This window comes from Lethenteron reissneri, unplaced genomic scaffold (assembly GCF_015708825.2).
Source record: "Lethenteron reissneri isolate LAM-NWPU_2019-01 unplaced genomic scaffold, ASM1570882v1 scaffold_78, whole genome shotgun sequence".
Taxonomy (NCBI): Eukaryota; Metazoa; Chordata; class Hyperoartia; order Petromyzontiformes; family Petromyzontidae; genus Lethenteron; species Lethenteron reissneri.
This window is the reverse complement of record NW_026892307.1, coordinates 327,053-341,416: the sequence shown is the minus strand read 5'-3', so window position 1 is coordinate 341,416 and position 14,364 is coordinate 327,053. Positions and strand designations below refer to the sequence as shown.

Sequence of the window (14,364 nt, the reverse complement as noted above, 5' to 3'; positions counted from 1 at the left end):
CCGCTCACCTAGCCGCTCACCTAGCCGCTCACCTAGCCGCTCACCTAGCCGCTCACCTAGCCACTCAGCTACTCGCTCACCCAGCCACTCACCTAGCCACTCACTCACCCGCTCACACCGGCCACTCGCCTAGCCGCTCACCTAGCCACTCACCCACTCACCTACTCACCCAGCCACTCAGCCACTCACCTAGCCACTCACCTAGCCACTCGCTCACCTAGCCGCTCACCTAGCCACTCACCTAGCCACTCACCTAGCCACTCACCTAGCCACTCACCTAGCCACTCACCTAGCCGCTCACCTAGCCACTCACCTAGCCGCTCGCTCACCTAGCCACTCACCTAGCCACTCACCTAGCCACTCACCTAGCCACTCACCTAGCCACTCGCTCACCTAGCCACTCACCTAGCCACTCACCTAGCCACTCATCTAGCCACTCACCTAGCCACTCAGCTACTCGCTCACCTAGCCACTCACCTAGCCACTCACCTAGCCACTCACCTAGCCACTCACCTAGCCACTCACCTAGCCACTCACCTAGCCAATCACCTAGCCACTCAGCTACTCGCTCACCTAGCCACTCACCTAGCCACTCGCTCACCTAGCCACTCACCTAGCCGCTCACCTAGCCGCTCACCTAGCCGCTCACCTAGCCACTCACCTAGCCACTCACCTAGCCACTCACCTAGCCACTCACCTAGCCACTCACCTAGCCGCTCACCTAGCCGCTCACCTAGCCGCTCACCTAGCCGCTCACCTAGCCGCTCACCTAGCCACTCACCTAGCCACTCACCTAGCCGCTCACCTAGCCGCTCACCGAGCCGCTCACCGAGCCGCTCACCTAGCCGCTCACCTAGCCGCTCACCTAGCCGCTCACCTAGCCGCTCACCTAGCCACTCACCTAGCCACTCAGCTACTCGCTCACCCAGCCACTACCCAGCCACTCACTCACCCACTCACCCGGCCACTCGCCTAGCCGCTCACCTAGCCATTCACCCACTCACCTACTCACCTGGCCACTCGCCTAGCCGCTCACCTAGCCACTCACCCACTCACCCACTCACCTACTCACCCAGCCACTCACCTAGCCACTCACCTAGCCACTCACCTAGCCACTCGCTCACCTAGCCACTCACCCAGCCACTCACCTAGCCACTCACCCAGCCACTCACCTAGCCACTCACCTAGCCGCTCACCTCGCCACTCACCTAGCCACTCACCTAGCCACTCGCTCACCTAGCCACTCACCCAGCCACTCACCTAGCCACTCACCTAGCCACTCACCTAGCCACTCACCTAGCCGCTCACCTAGCCACTCACCCAGCCACTCACCTAGCCACTCACCCAGCCACTCACCCAGCCGCTCACCTAGCCGCTCACCTAGCCGCTCACCTAGCCGCTCACCTAGCCGCTCACCTAGCCGCTCACCTAGCCGCTCACCTAGCCACTCACCTAGCCACTCAGCTAGCCACTCGCTCACCTAGCCGCTCACCTAGCCGCTCACCTAGCCGCTCACCTAGCCACTCACCTAGCCACTCACCTAGCCACTCACCTAGCCACTCGCTCACCTAGCCACTCACCTAGCCACTCACCTAGCCACTCACCTAGCCACTCGCTCACCTAGCTGCTCACCTAGCCGCTCACCTAGCCACTCACCTAGCCACTCACTCACCCAGCCACTCACCTAGCCACTCACCCAGCCACTCACCTAGCCGCTCGCCTAGCCGCTCACCTAGCCGCTCACCTAGCCACTCACCTAGCCGCTCACCTAGCCACTCACCTAGCCACTCACCTAGCCGCTCACCTAGCCACTCACCTAGCCACTCACCTAGCCGCTCGCTCACCTAGCTGCTCACCTAGCCGCTCACCTAGCCACTCACCTAGCCGCTCACCTAGCCACTCACCTAGCCACTCGCTCACCTAGCCACTCACCTAGCCACTCACCTAGCCACTCGCTCACCTAGCCACTCACCTAGCCACTCACCTAGCCACTCACCTAGCCACTCATCTAGCCACTCGCTCACCTAGCCGCTCACCTAGCCACTCACCTAGTCACTCACCTAGCCACTCACCTAGCCACTTGCTCACCTAGCCGCTCACCTAGCCGCTCACCTAGCCGCTCACCTAGCCGCTCACCTAGCCGCTCACCTAGCCGCTCACCTAGCCACTCACCTAGCCACTCACCTAGCCACTCACCTAGCCACTCACCTAGCCACTCACCTAGCCACTCACCTAGCCATTCACCTAGCCACTCACCTAGCCACTCACCTAGCCACTCACCTAGCCACTCACCTAGCCACTCACCTAGCCGCTCACCTAGCCGCTCACCTAGCCGCTCACCTAGCCGCTCACCTAGCCGCTCACCTAGCCGCTCACCTAGCCACTCGCCTAGCCACTCGCCTAGCCACTCGCCTAGCCGCTCGCCTAGCCGCTCGCCTAGCCGCTCACCTAGCCACTCACCTAGCCACTCACCTAGCCACTCACCTAGCCACTCATCTAGCCACTCACCTAGCCACTCACCTAGCCACTCACCTAGCCACTCACCTAGCTGCTCACCTAGCCGCTCACCTAGCCACTCACCTAGCCACTCACCTAGCCACTCGCTCACCTAGCCACTCACCTAGCCACTCACCTAGCCACTCACCTAGCCACTCACCTAGCCACTCGCCTAGCCGCTCACCTAGCCACTCACCTAGCCACTCACCTAGCCACTCACCTAGCCACTCACCTAGCCACTCACCTAGCCGCTCACCTAGCTGCTCACCTAGCCGCTCACCTAGCCACTCACCTAGCCGCTCACCTAGCCACTCACCTAGCCACTCGCTTACCTAGCCACTCACCTAGCCACTCACCTAGCCACTCGCTCACCTAGCCACTCACCTAGCCACTCACCTAGCCACTCACCTAGCCGCTCACCTAGCCGCTCACCTAGCCGCTCACCTAGCCGCTCACCTAGCCGCTCACCTAGCCGCTCACCTAGCCGCTCACCTAGCCACTCGCCTAGCCACTCGCCTAGCCACTCACCTAGCCACTCACCTAGCCACTCACCTAGCCGCTCACCTAGCCACTCACCTAGCCACTCACCTAGCCACTCACCTAGCCACTCACCTAGCCACTCGCTCACCTAGCCGCTCACCTAGCCGCTCACCTAGCCACTCACCTAGCCACTCACCTAGCCGCTCACCTAGCCACTCACCTAGCCGCTCACCTAGCCACTCACCTAGCCGCTCACCTAGCCACTCACCTAGCCACTCACCTAGCCCCTCACCTAGCCGCTCACCTAGCCACTCACCTAGCCACTCACCTAGCCGCTCACCTAGCCGCTCACCTAGCCACTCACCTAGCCACTCACCTAGCCACTCACCTAGCCACTCACCTAGCCACTCGCCTAGCCGCTCACCTAGCCACTCACCTAGCCACTCACCTAGCCACTCACCTAGCCACTCACCTAGCCACTCACCTAGCCACTCACCTAGCCACTCATCTAGCCACTCACCTAGCCACTCACCTAGCCACTCACTTAGCCACTCACCTAGCCACTCACCTAGCCACTCACCTAGCCACTCGCTCACCTAGCCACTCACCTAGCCACTCGCCTAGCCACTCGCCTAGCCACTCGCCTAGCTACTCGCTCACCTAGCCACTCACCTAGCCACTCACCTAGCCGCTCGCCTAGCCGCTCACCTAGCCACTCACCTAGCCACTCACCTAGCCGCTCACCTAGCCGCTCACCTAGCCGCTCACCTAGCCGCTCACCTAGCCGCTCACCTAGCCGCTCACCTAGCCGCTCACCTAGCCGCTCACCTAGCCGCTCACCTAGCCACTCACCTAGCCACTCACCTAGCCGCTCACCTAGCCGCTCACCTAGCCGCTCACCTAGCCGCTCACCTAGCCGCTCACCTAGCCGCTCACCTAGCCGCTCACCTAGCCGCTCACCTAGCCGCTCACCTAGCCACTCACCTAGCCACTCACCTAGCCACTCGCTCACCTAGCCGCTCACCTAGCCGCTCACCTAGCCGCTCACCTAGCCACTCACCTAGCCACTCACCTAGCCACTCACCTAGCCACTCACCTAGCCACTCACCTAGCCACTCACCTAGCCACTCACCTAGCCACTCACCTAGCCACTCACCCACTCACCTAGCCACTCACCTAGCTGCTCACCTAGCCCCTCACCCAATCATCCACCCACTTTCCCTCCCAGGTGTATCCGGAGCTCCAGGTGCGAAATGTGGTGGAGGGGAACTCCCCGGTGACTATCGGAGGCTGGTGCCGGAGAGACAGAGCCCACGGGAAGAGGAGCGGAGCAGGAGAGAGGGGAGGAGAGAGGGGAGACTCTGCCAGCACGGGGCAGTGCAGGGGTCACCCTCACGTCGTGGTGCCGTACCGCTGCCTAGGTAAGAGACACTAGGAGGGAGAGAGGGACACATACAGGGAGAGAGACACGGGGAGAGACACGAGGAAAGAGAGAGAAAGGGACACATACACGGGGAGAGACACGGGAAGAGAGAGAGAAAGGGACACATACAGAGAGAGAGACACGGGGAGAGAGACACGGGGAGAGCGAGAGAAAGGGACACATACAGGGAGAGAGACGCGGGGGGAGTGACGCACCTAGCCTGACACAAGCGCCGTGGTGACATCATGCCGGTTGTTGTGTGACTGTGGCACTGTGTCACTTTGTGTGACTCACTGTGTGTCACTTTGTGTGACTGTGTAACTTTTTCACTGCGTGTCACTGTGTCACCGTGTGTGTGTGTGACTGTGTCACTGTGTGTGTGTGTGACTGTGTCACTGTGTGTGTCACCGTGTGTGTGTGACTATGTCACTGTGTGTGTCACCGTGTGTGTGACTGTATCACCGTGTGTCACCGTGTGTCACCGTGTGTGTGTGACTGTGTCACCCTGTGTGTGACTGTCACTGTGTTACCGTGTGTGACTCACTGTGTGTGTCACCCTGTGTGTAACTGTGTCACTGTGTGTGTGACTGTCACTGTGTGTCACCCTGTGTGTGACTGTGTCACCGTGTGTGTAACTGTGTCACTGTGTGTGTCACCCTGTGTGTGACTGTGTCACTGTGTGTCACCGTGTGTGTGACTGTATCACCATGTGTCACCGTGTGTGTGACTGTCACTGTGTGTGTCACTGTGTGTGTGACTGTCACTGTGTGTCACCGTGTGTGTGACTGTCACTGTGCGTGTCACCGTGTGTGTGACTGTCACTGTGCGTGTCACCGTGTGTGTGACTGTCACTGTGCGTGTCACCGTGTGTGTGACTGTCACCGTGTGTGTGACTGTCACTGTGCGTGTCACCGTGTGTGTGACTGTCACTGTGCGTGTCACCGTGTGTGTGACTGTCACTGTGCGTGTCACTGTGTGTGTGACTGTCACCGTGTGTGTGACTGTCACTGTGCGTGTCACCGTGTGTGTGACTGTCACTGTGCGTGTCACCGTGTGTGTGACTGTCACCGTGTGTGTGACTGTATCACCGTGTGTCACTGTGTATCACCCTGTGCGTGACTGTGTCACCGTGTGTGTGTGACTGTGGCACCCTGTGTGTGACTATCACTGTGTGTCACCGTGTGTGACTGTCACTGTGTGTGTCACCCTGTGTGTGACTGTGTCACTGTTTGTGTCACCCTGTGTGTGACTGTGTCATTGTTTGTGTCACCCTGTGTGTGACTGTGTCACTGTTTGTGTCACCCTGTGTGTGACTGTGTCACTGTTTGTGTCACCCTGTGTGTGACTGTGTCACTGTTTGTGTCACCCTGTGTGTGACTGTGTCACTGTTTGTGTCACCGTGTGTGTGACTGTGTCACTGTGTGTCACCGTGTGTGACTGTGTCACTGTGTGTCACCGTGTGTGTGACTGTATCACCGTGTGTCACCGTGCGTGTGACTGTCACTGTGTGTGTCACCGTGTGTGTGACTGTGTCACTGTGTGTGTCACTGTGTGTGTGACTGTCACTGTGTCTCACCGTGTGTGTGACTGTCACTGTGTCACCGTGTGTGTGACTGTCACTATGCGCGTCACCGTGTGTGTGACTGTCACCGTGCGTGTCACCGTGTGTGTGACTGTCACCGTGTGTGTGACTATCACTGTGTGTCACTGTGTGTCACCCTGTGCGTGACTGTGTCACCGTGTGTGTGTGACTGTGTCACCCTGTGTGTGACTGTCACTGTGTGTCACCGTGTGTGACTGTCACTGTGTGTGTCACCCTGTGTGTGTGTGTCACCCTGTGTGACTGTGTCACTGTTTGTGTCACCCTGTGTGTGACTGTGTCACTGTTTGTGTCACCGTGTGTGTGTGACTGTCACCCTGTGTGACTGTGTCACTGTGTGTGTGTGACTGTGTCACTGTGTGTCACCCTGTGTGTGACTGTGTCACCATGTGTGTGACTGTGTCACTGTGTGTCACCCTGTGTGTGACTGTGTCACTGTGTCACCGTGTGTGTGACTGTGTCACTGTGTGACCGTGTGTGTGACTGTATCACCGTGTGTCAGCGTGTGTGTGACTGTCACTGTGTGTGTCACCGTGTGTGTGACTGTGTCACCGTGTGTGTGATTCTCACTGTGTGTGTCACCGTGTGTGGGACTGTATCACCGTGTGTGTGATTCTCACTGTGTGTGTCACCGTGTGTGTGACTGTGTCACTGTGTGCGTGACTGTCACTGTGTCACCGTGTGTGTGACTGTCACTCTGTGTCACCGTGTGTGTGACTGTCACTGTGTGTGTCACCGTGTGTGTGACTGTCACTGTGTGTGTCATCGTGTGTGTGACTGTCACTGTGTGTGTCATCATGTGTGTGACTGTCACTGTGTGTGACTGTGTCACTGTGTGTCACTGCATGTGTCACTGTGTGTGTCACTGTGTGTGTCACTGTGTGTGTCACTGTGGGGAGCGGTAGTGCAGCGGTTAGCGCGCTGCGCTATGAACCTGGCGACCCGGGTTCGATTCCCGCTCACGGCCAACACCGCCAGTGACGATTATCTGAACCGGTCCTGGGCCTCCCCTAGGTCGACTCAGCCTGAAATGAGTACCCGGTGCGGTGTGTAAACATCGCCACTGGGGAGACAAAGGCGGTCGGGCGTGGTGCTGGCCACCCACCCCCTCGTGTACCGTTCCAGCCTTCATAGGTGCTCGCTAACAGCACTTGCCTGTTAAGGCTATACGGGGGATCTTTGTCACTGTGTGTAACTGTGTGTGACTGTGTGTCACTGCACAGTCGGAGAGTTCAAGAGTGACGCCCTCCTCGTACCAGAGAAGTGCCACTTCCTGCACAAGGAGAAGATGGAGGAGTGTGAGACTCATCTGCACTGGCACAGCACTGCCAAGGAGGTGTGTGTCAGTGCTTGTGTTACTCTGTGTGCCACTGGGAGTGAGTGGCTCAACACTGCCCATAGACTCAACACTGCACCATAGACTTAACACTGCCCATAGACTTAACACTGCCCATAGACTCAACACTGCAACATAGTCTCAACACTGCACCATAGACTCAGCACTAGACCATAGACTCAACACTGCCCCAATGGACTCAACACTGCACCATAGACTCAACACTGCCCATAGACTCAACACTGCACCATAGACTCAACACTGCCCATAGACTCAACACTGCCCATAGACTCAACACTGCCCATAGACTCAACACTGCACCATAGACTCAACACTGCACCATAGACTCAGCACTGCACCATAGACTCAGCACTAGACCATAGACTCAACACTACCCCAATGGACTCAACACTGCCCATAGACTCAACACTGCCCATAGACTCAACACTGCACAATAGATTCAACACTGCACCATAGACTCAACACTGCACCATAGACTCAACACTGCACCATAGACTCAACACTGCCCCAATGGACTCAACACTGCACCATAGACTCAACACTGCCCATAGACTCAACACTGCCCATAGACTCAACACTGCACCATAGACTCAACACTGCACCATAGACTCAGCACTGCACCATAGACTCAACACTGCCCATAGACTCAACACTGCACCAATGGACTCAACACTGCACCATAGACTCAGCACTGCACCATAGACTCAGCACTAGACCATAGACTTAACACTGCCCCATAGACTCAACACTGCACCATGGACTCAACACTGCACCATAGACTCAACACTGCACCATAGACTCAACACTGCCCCAATGGACTCAACACTGCACCATAGACTCAACACTGCACCATAGACTCAACACTGCCCATAGACTCAACACTGCACCATAGACTCAACACTGCACCATAGACTCAACACTGCACCATAGACTCAACACTGCCCATAGACTCAACACTGCACCAATGGACTCAACACTGCACCATAGACTCAACACTGCCCATAGACTCAACACTGCACAATAGATTCAACACTGCACAATAGATTCAACACTGCACCATAGACTCAACACTGCACCGTAGACTCAACACTGCACCATAGACTCAACACTGCCCCAATGGACTCAACACTGCCCATAGACTCAACACTGCCCATAGACTCAACACTACCCATAGACTCAACACTGCACCATAGACTCAACACTGCACCATAGACTCAACACTGCACCATAGACTCAACACTGCACCATAGCGTTAGCACTGCCCATATCTTTCTGTATATCTCTGTTTCTGTCTATCTCTGTATATCTCTGTTTCTGTCTCTCTCTGTGTCTCTCCGTCTCTCTGTCTCTCTCTGTATATCGCTCTGTCTCTCTCTGTAAGTCTCTGTCTCTCTCTGTATATCGCTCTGTCTGTCTCTGTCTCTCTCTGTATGTCTCCACCTCTCTCCGTGTCACCCCCATGTAGGCGTGCGAGGCTCAGCACTCCAGTCTGCTCAACTTCGGCATGCTGCTGCCCTGCGCCATCGACCGTTTCCGTGGTGTGGAGTTCGTCTGCTGCCCTCTGGATCCCCAGCGAGCTGCCCATGAGGGGCAGCAGCAGCAGCCAGAAGGGCAGCAGCAGGAGGAAGAGGAGCAGGAGGATAGGAATCTCAACGTCGGATTCACCTCTCAGGAGCTACGGCCCATCGATCCGGTGTACGACTGGTGGGAGGGCGGCCATGGCACGGACAGCAACTACCAGGCTGGGTGAGTGAGAGACATAGCAACTACCAGGCTGGGTGAGTGAGAGACATAGCAACTACCAGGCTGGGTGAGTGAGAGACATAGACATCAACTACCAGGCTGGGTGGGTGTGAGTTGTGTGGCACAGACAGCAACTACCAGGCTGGGTGGGTGTGAGTTGTGACACACAGATAACAACTACCAGGCGGGGTGGGTGTGAGTTGTGTGGCACAGACAGCAACTACCAGGTGGGGTGGGTGTGAGTTGTGACACACAGATAACAACTATCAGGCTGGGTGGGTGTGAGTTGTGTGGCACAGATAACAACTATCAGGCTTGGTGGGTGTGAGTTGTGACACACAGATAACAACTATCAGGCGGGGTGGGTGTGAGTTGTGAGGCACAGATAACAACTATCAGGCTGGGTGGGTGTGAGTTGTGTGGCACAGATAACAACTATCAGGCTAGGTGGGTGTGAGTTGTGTGGCACAGATAACAACTACCAGGCTAAGTGGGTGTGAGTTGTGACACACAGATAACAACTACCAGGCTAAGTGGGTGTGAGTTGTGTGGCACAGATAACAACTATCAGGCTGGGTGGGTGTGAGTTGTGACACAGATAACAACTATCAGGCGGGGTGGGTGTGAGTTGTGAGGCACAGATAACAACTATCAGGCGGGGTGGGTGTGAGTTGTGACACACAGATAACAACTACCAGGCTAAGTGGGTGTGAGTTGTGAGGTGACATAGATAACAACTATCAGGCTGGGCGGGTGAGTGTGGGTGTATGCCCGGCTCTCTTGCTCACTTCTCCTCACCCGTCGTAGTGAGGAGCTCGCCGTGGACGACTCTCCACCTCCTCCTGCCCTCGCCAATGGCGACGGCGACGCTGGCGACGATGATGGCGACGAAGATGCCGGTGACGGTGATGATGATGAGGAGGAGGGGGGCGATGATGGCGACAATGACGATGGCGACGATGGTGACGACGATGGCAATGATGGCGACGACGATGGCGACGACGATGGCGGCGACGATGGCGGCAACGATGGCGACGACGATGGCAACGATGGCGACGATGATGATGAGGTGGAGGATGGAGTCACCGTCACCACGACCACTGAGTGGGGTGAGAGGGAGGGAGGGAGGGGAGGGAGGGGAGGGAGGGAGGGAGGGAGGGAGGGAGGGGAGGGAGGGAGGGAGGGGGAGGAGGGAGGGGAGGGAGGGGAGGGAGGGGAGGGAGGGAGGGAGGGGAGGAGGGGAGGAGGGAGGGAGGGAGGGAGGGGGAGGGAGGGAGGGGAGGGAGGGAGGGGAGGGAGGGAGGGGAGGGAGGGAGGGAGGGAGGGAGGGGAGGGAGGGAGGGGAGGGAGGGAGGGAGGGAGGGGAGGGAGGGAGGGAGGGGAGGGAGGAGGGAGGGAGGGAGGGAGGGAGGGGAGGGAGGGGAGGGAGGGAGACCTCCACAGCCGTGCTCACTCCACTGCTGGATGGACACAGATAATAAAACAGAGACACCTCTACTCAGTGTAGCCTTCTGCATTCTAGAGGCTATACGGGGGAGCTTCGTGTGTGTTGTGTCTCTCTCTGGCTGTGTCAGTGTGTGTGTCTGTATGGCTGTGTGTCTATATGGCTGTGTGGCTGTGTGTGTCTGTGTATGTCTGTGTATGTTTGTGTGTGGCTGTGTGTGGCTGTGTGTCTGTGTGGTTGTGTGACTGTGTTTGTTTGTATGGCTGTGTGTCTGTGTGTTTATATGGCTGTGTATGTCTGTGTGGCTGTGTGTGTCTCTATGTGTGTGTCTGTGTGGCTGTGTGTGTGTGGCTGTGTGTCTGTGTGTGTCTGTATGGCTGTGTGTCTGTGTGTGTCTGTGTGTGTCTGGGGAGAGGCCTCTCCCCTTATGGCGTCTGCGACCACCACAGTGGCTAAACGGGGGCTCTGGACGGGTGCGAGGGGCTGGTAACCCCTCCACTCTCAATTCATTACCACTAAACTACGAATGAAACATAAATTTGTAACATATAAGCTTGTGCCAGAGGCCCCGGGGTGACAGGCTTCTATGACGTCTCCTGGCCAAACCCCAATTGGTTGAATGTTCGAACGCTCACTGCGGAGGAGAGGCTGCCACATGAGGGGTGTACAGTCCTCCACTCGGAGCAGGAGACTGCCAAACAACAGGGTGTGGCTCTTCTTCTGAACAAAAGAATGAAGGGGGCGTGGGAGCGTGGCGGTGAGGTGTGGGAAGTTGTAAGCCCCAGGATACTTTGGGTTCGCCTTCCCATCAACCGGAGGCGAGGAGTGGTGGTCGTGGGTTACTTATGCCCCCACCGAAGACGAACATCCGTGGAGGGATGCAGGCAAAGCCGATGAGTCGGATGCCTTCTATGACCTCCTGTCACAGGTGCTGGCTAAAGTGGCCACTCGGGACAGAGTCATCTTGTTGGGTGACTTCAATGCCCGAGTTGGTCATGATGCTGGCACCTGGTCTGGAGTGATTGGAAGGCATGGGCCAGATCAGCTCAATAACAACGGTAGGAGGCTGCTAGATTTGTGTGCAACCCATGGGCTTGTAATTACCAACACACTCTTCCGGCATTGGCGCATCCACACAACATCATGGATGCATGCCGGGATGCCGGGTCCAAGCAAGAACATCTGCTGGACTACATAGTGAAGGACCAGCGGATGCGAGCCCATGTCCTTGACACCAGGACCTACTGTGGAGCTGATCTGCCCTCTGACCATCGACTAGTCATCTGTAAGATGCGCCTGCCATTCTTCCACTCCGGTGGTGGGTGTACACCCAGGACCCAATTCCAACCAAAAGTGGCCTGGTCTCAGTTAGCTGATGAAAGTTGCAAGCGAGAATTTCATCATCGCTTGCAGCTGGGGTTGGCATCGTCCCCCACTCCACCTGATGTCGAGGGTAAATGGGCGAGGTTTAAGACTGTGACTCAGCTGCAATGGCTGCTTTGGGTACGCGGTCCAGACCTCCCCAGAAACCCTGGCTGACAGAGGAGGTGTTCAGGTTAATTGATAAAAAGCGACAGGCCCACTCTCATCGCCTACAGCATCCCACGTCAGAGAATGAGGAGGTTTACCGCAGCCTTCGCTCGGAGGTTCGGAGAGCCGTAAGGCGCTGCAAGGATGGGTGGTGGTCGGGGGTTGCTGAAGAGATGGAGTCTGCCTCAGTGGCCCGCTATCACAAATCACTATTTAACTCCATCAAAAAAGTAACCTGCAGCGCCACACCTATTACCATCATTAGGGGAAAAAAACGGTTATCCAATCTCCGACCCCCAGGAACAGGTTTTCAGATTTGCTGAGCATTTCTGTGAAGTCCTGGGGGAGGGAAAATCTCTCAGCCAGGAAAACATAATGGCACAAAGTGGGGATAACCCTGCTGAGGCTGCGGTGCCTCAAATATTGGAAGATGTCACCCCCTGTGAGTGGCTGGCTGAGGTGCCAGCTGTTGAGGAAGTACTGAAGGCGATCCGGAGTCTGAGACCAGGAAAGGCACCGGGCAAAGATGATCTCCCAAGCGAAATGCTGAGGGAGGGTAGCGTTTGTGCACAGACTGCCCTATATGACATCATAACAACAGTCTGGACCGCTGGACGGGTACCGCAGGATTGGAAGGATGCCCTGGTGGTCCCCCTCTTTAAGAAGGGGGACCGCACAGACTGTAACAACTACAGGGGCATCTCACTCCTCAGTGTGCCAGGAAAGGTCCTGGCAAGGATTATTCAACATCGCCTTGCTAGGCACGCTGAGGAGAGGCTTGCGGAGCCCCAATGCGGTTTCAGGAAAGGGCGGTCCTGCACAGATGCCATATTTTCTGTCCATCTGCTACAGCAGAGGTGTAGGGAATTCCAAAAAGATCTACATCTCTGCTTTATTGACCTGGTCAAGGCCTATGATACCATCAGTAGGCCTGGGCTCTGGGTTGTTCTTCGTGCTTTCGGAGTCCCTGACCCTCTGCTCACGATCATTAAGGACCTTCATGATGGTGAGCGGGCCCGGGTAAAACTACGTGGCCGGGAGTCGGAGCCTGTCCCTGTACACCTTGGGGTGCGACAGGGATGTCCTCTGGCTCCCACATTATTTAACATCTATTTCGACTGCGTAGTTCGTGAAGCCTTCAATAGCTGTACCGGGGGAATTTCCATTTGGTACAGATATAATGGGAGGCTGATGGACGCCCGGGTGCGATCAAGGGATGGCTCCCTATTGGTCAACCACGTTATGTATGCCAATGATTTGGTAATAGCTGCTCATTCAGAAGAGGAGTTGGAGACGCTGCTGCTGAGACTGGAGCGTGCCACTAAGAGGTGGGGCCTTACCATCAGCCCCACCAAAACTAAGCACCTGCCTGGGTATTTTGTACCATTGGACACTCCAACCCCACAACTCCCAATCGGTGATGGGGCAGTTGTGGAGAGAGTGGAAAGTTTCCCATACCTGGGCAGTGTGCTTATGACCGGCTCCAGTTTATCAGCAGAGGTCTCACTCCGAATCAGTCGAGCGGCAATATCTTTTCATCGGTTACGTAACGCTGTGTGGAAGCTACCTGGTCTGTCGCTCCGCACGAAGCTTCAGGTCTTCTCGGCCACGGTCATTCCCTCCCTTCTCTACGCTTGCGAAACGTGGACCCCCCTAATGGAGCATCTTCGCCGGTTGGAAACATTTAGGCTGGCCTGCCTACGATCCATCCTGGGTTTAACCAGGCTGGATTGTATGAGGAGCTCACAAATCCTTGAAAGATCTGGGCAAAGTCCCATCGGTGAGTTCCTCCGGCAGGCAAGGCTGCGTTGGCTGGGTCATGTAGCCCGCATGCCCAGCCACCGCATGCCTAAACAGCGTTTGCTCGGCCGAATCGAGGGGGTTAAATGGGCGCAGCACGGGCTGGAGAAGAGATGGAGTGATGTGGTACAGGAGGACGTGGAGCTGAGTGGACTTGCCGATGACCGGTACCAGCGGTGTCAAGATCGGCTTCCGTGGAGGAGGAAGCTCGTGAAGGACGCTGCTGCTACTGGGCAGTGCCAGGCTAAGTGCACTGTGAGGCTACTGACATCCACCGCCACTTAATGGCGAATGGCGGTTGTTGTTGTTGTGGATACTTGAAGAGAAAAAATATAAATATTGGGGCAGGAGGCACGGGGGTGTAGAGTAGTGCCCCGGTTGTGCATCATTTGGAATATTGGAAAATTCGGCAAGGCCAGAGCCCCGCCTGTGTCGTATAAATAAGGTTACTGTTTGTAGAAATTGTTCAAGCGGCTTCCAAATATTATCAC

The 14,364-nt window shown here is 56.5% G+C and overlaps 1 protein-coding gene across 1 annotated transcript in view; it reads left to right on the top strand.

The window, feature by feature from the left end:
• The window catches only part of LOC133340128 (amyloid-beta A4 protein-like), a 45,370-nt gene that overhangs the window by 10,424 nt on the left and 20,582 nt on the right, over window positions 1-14,364 (top strand). Inside the window, 4 exon segments of the mRNA XM_061548183.1 lie at window positions 4,205-4,397; window positions 7,223-7,335; window positions 8,822-9,102; window positions 9,907-10,208. Of these exon segments, the coding sequence (XP_061404167.1) occupies window positions 4,205-4,397; window positions 7,223-7,335; window positions 8,822-9,102; window positions 9,907-10,208 (889 nt within the window).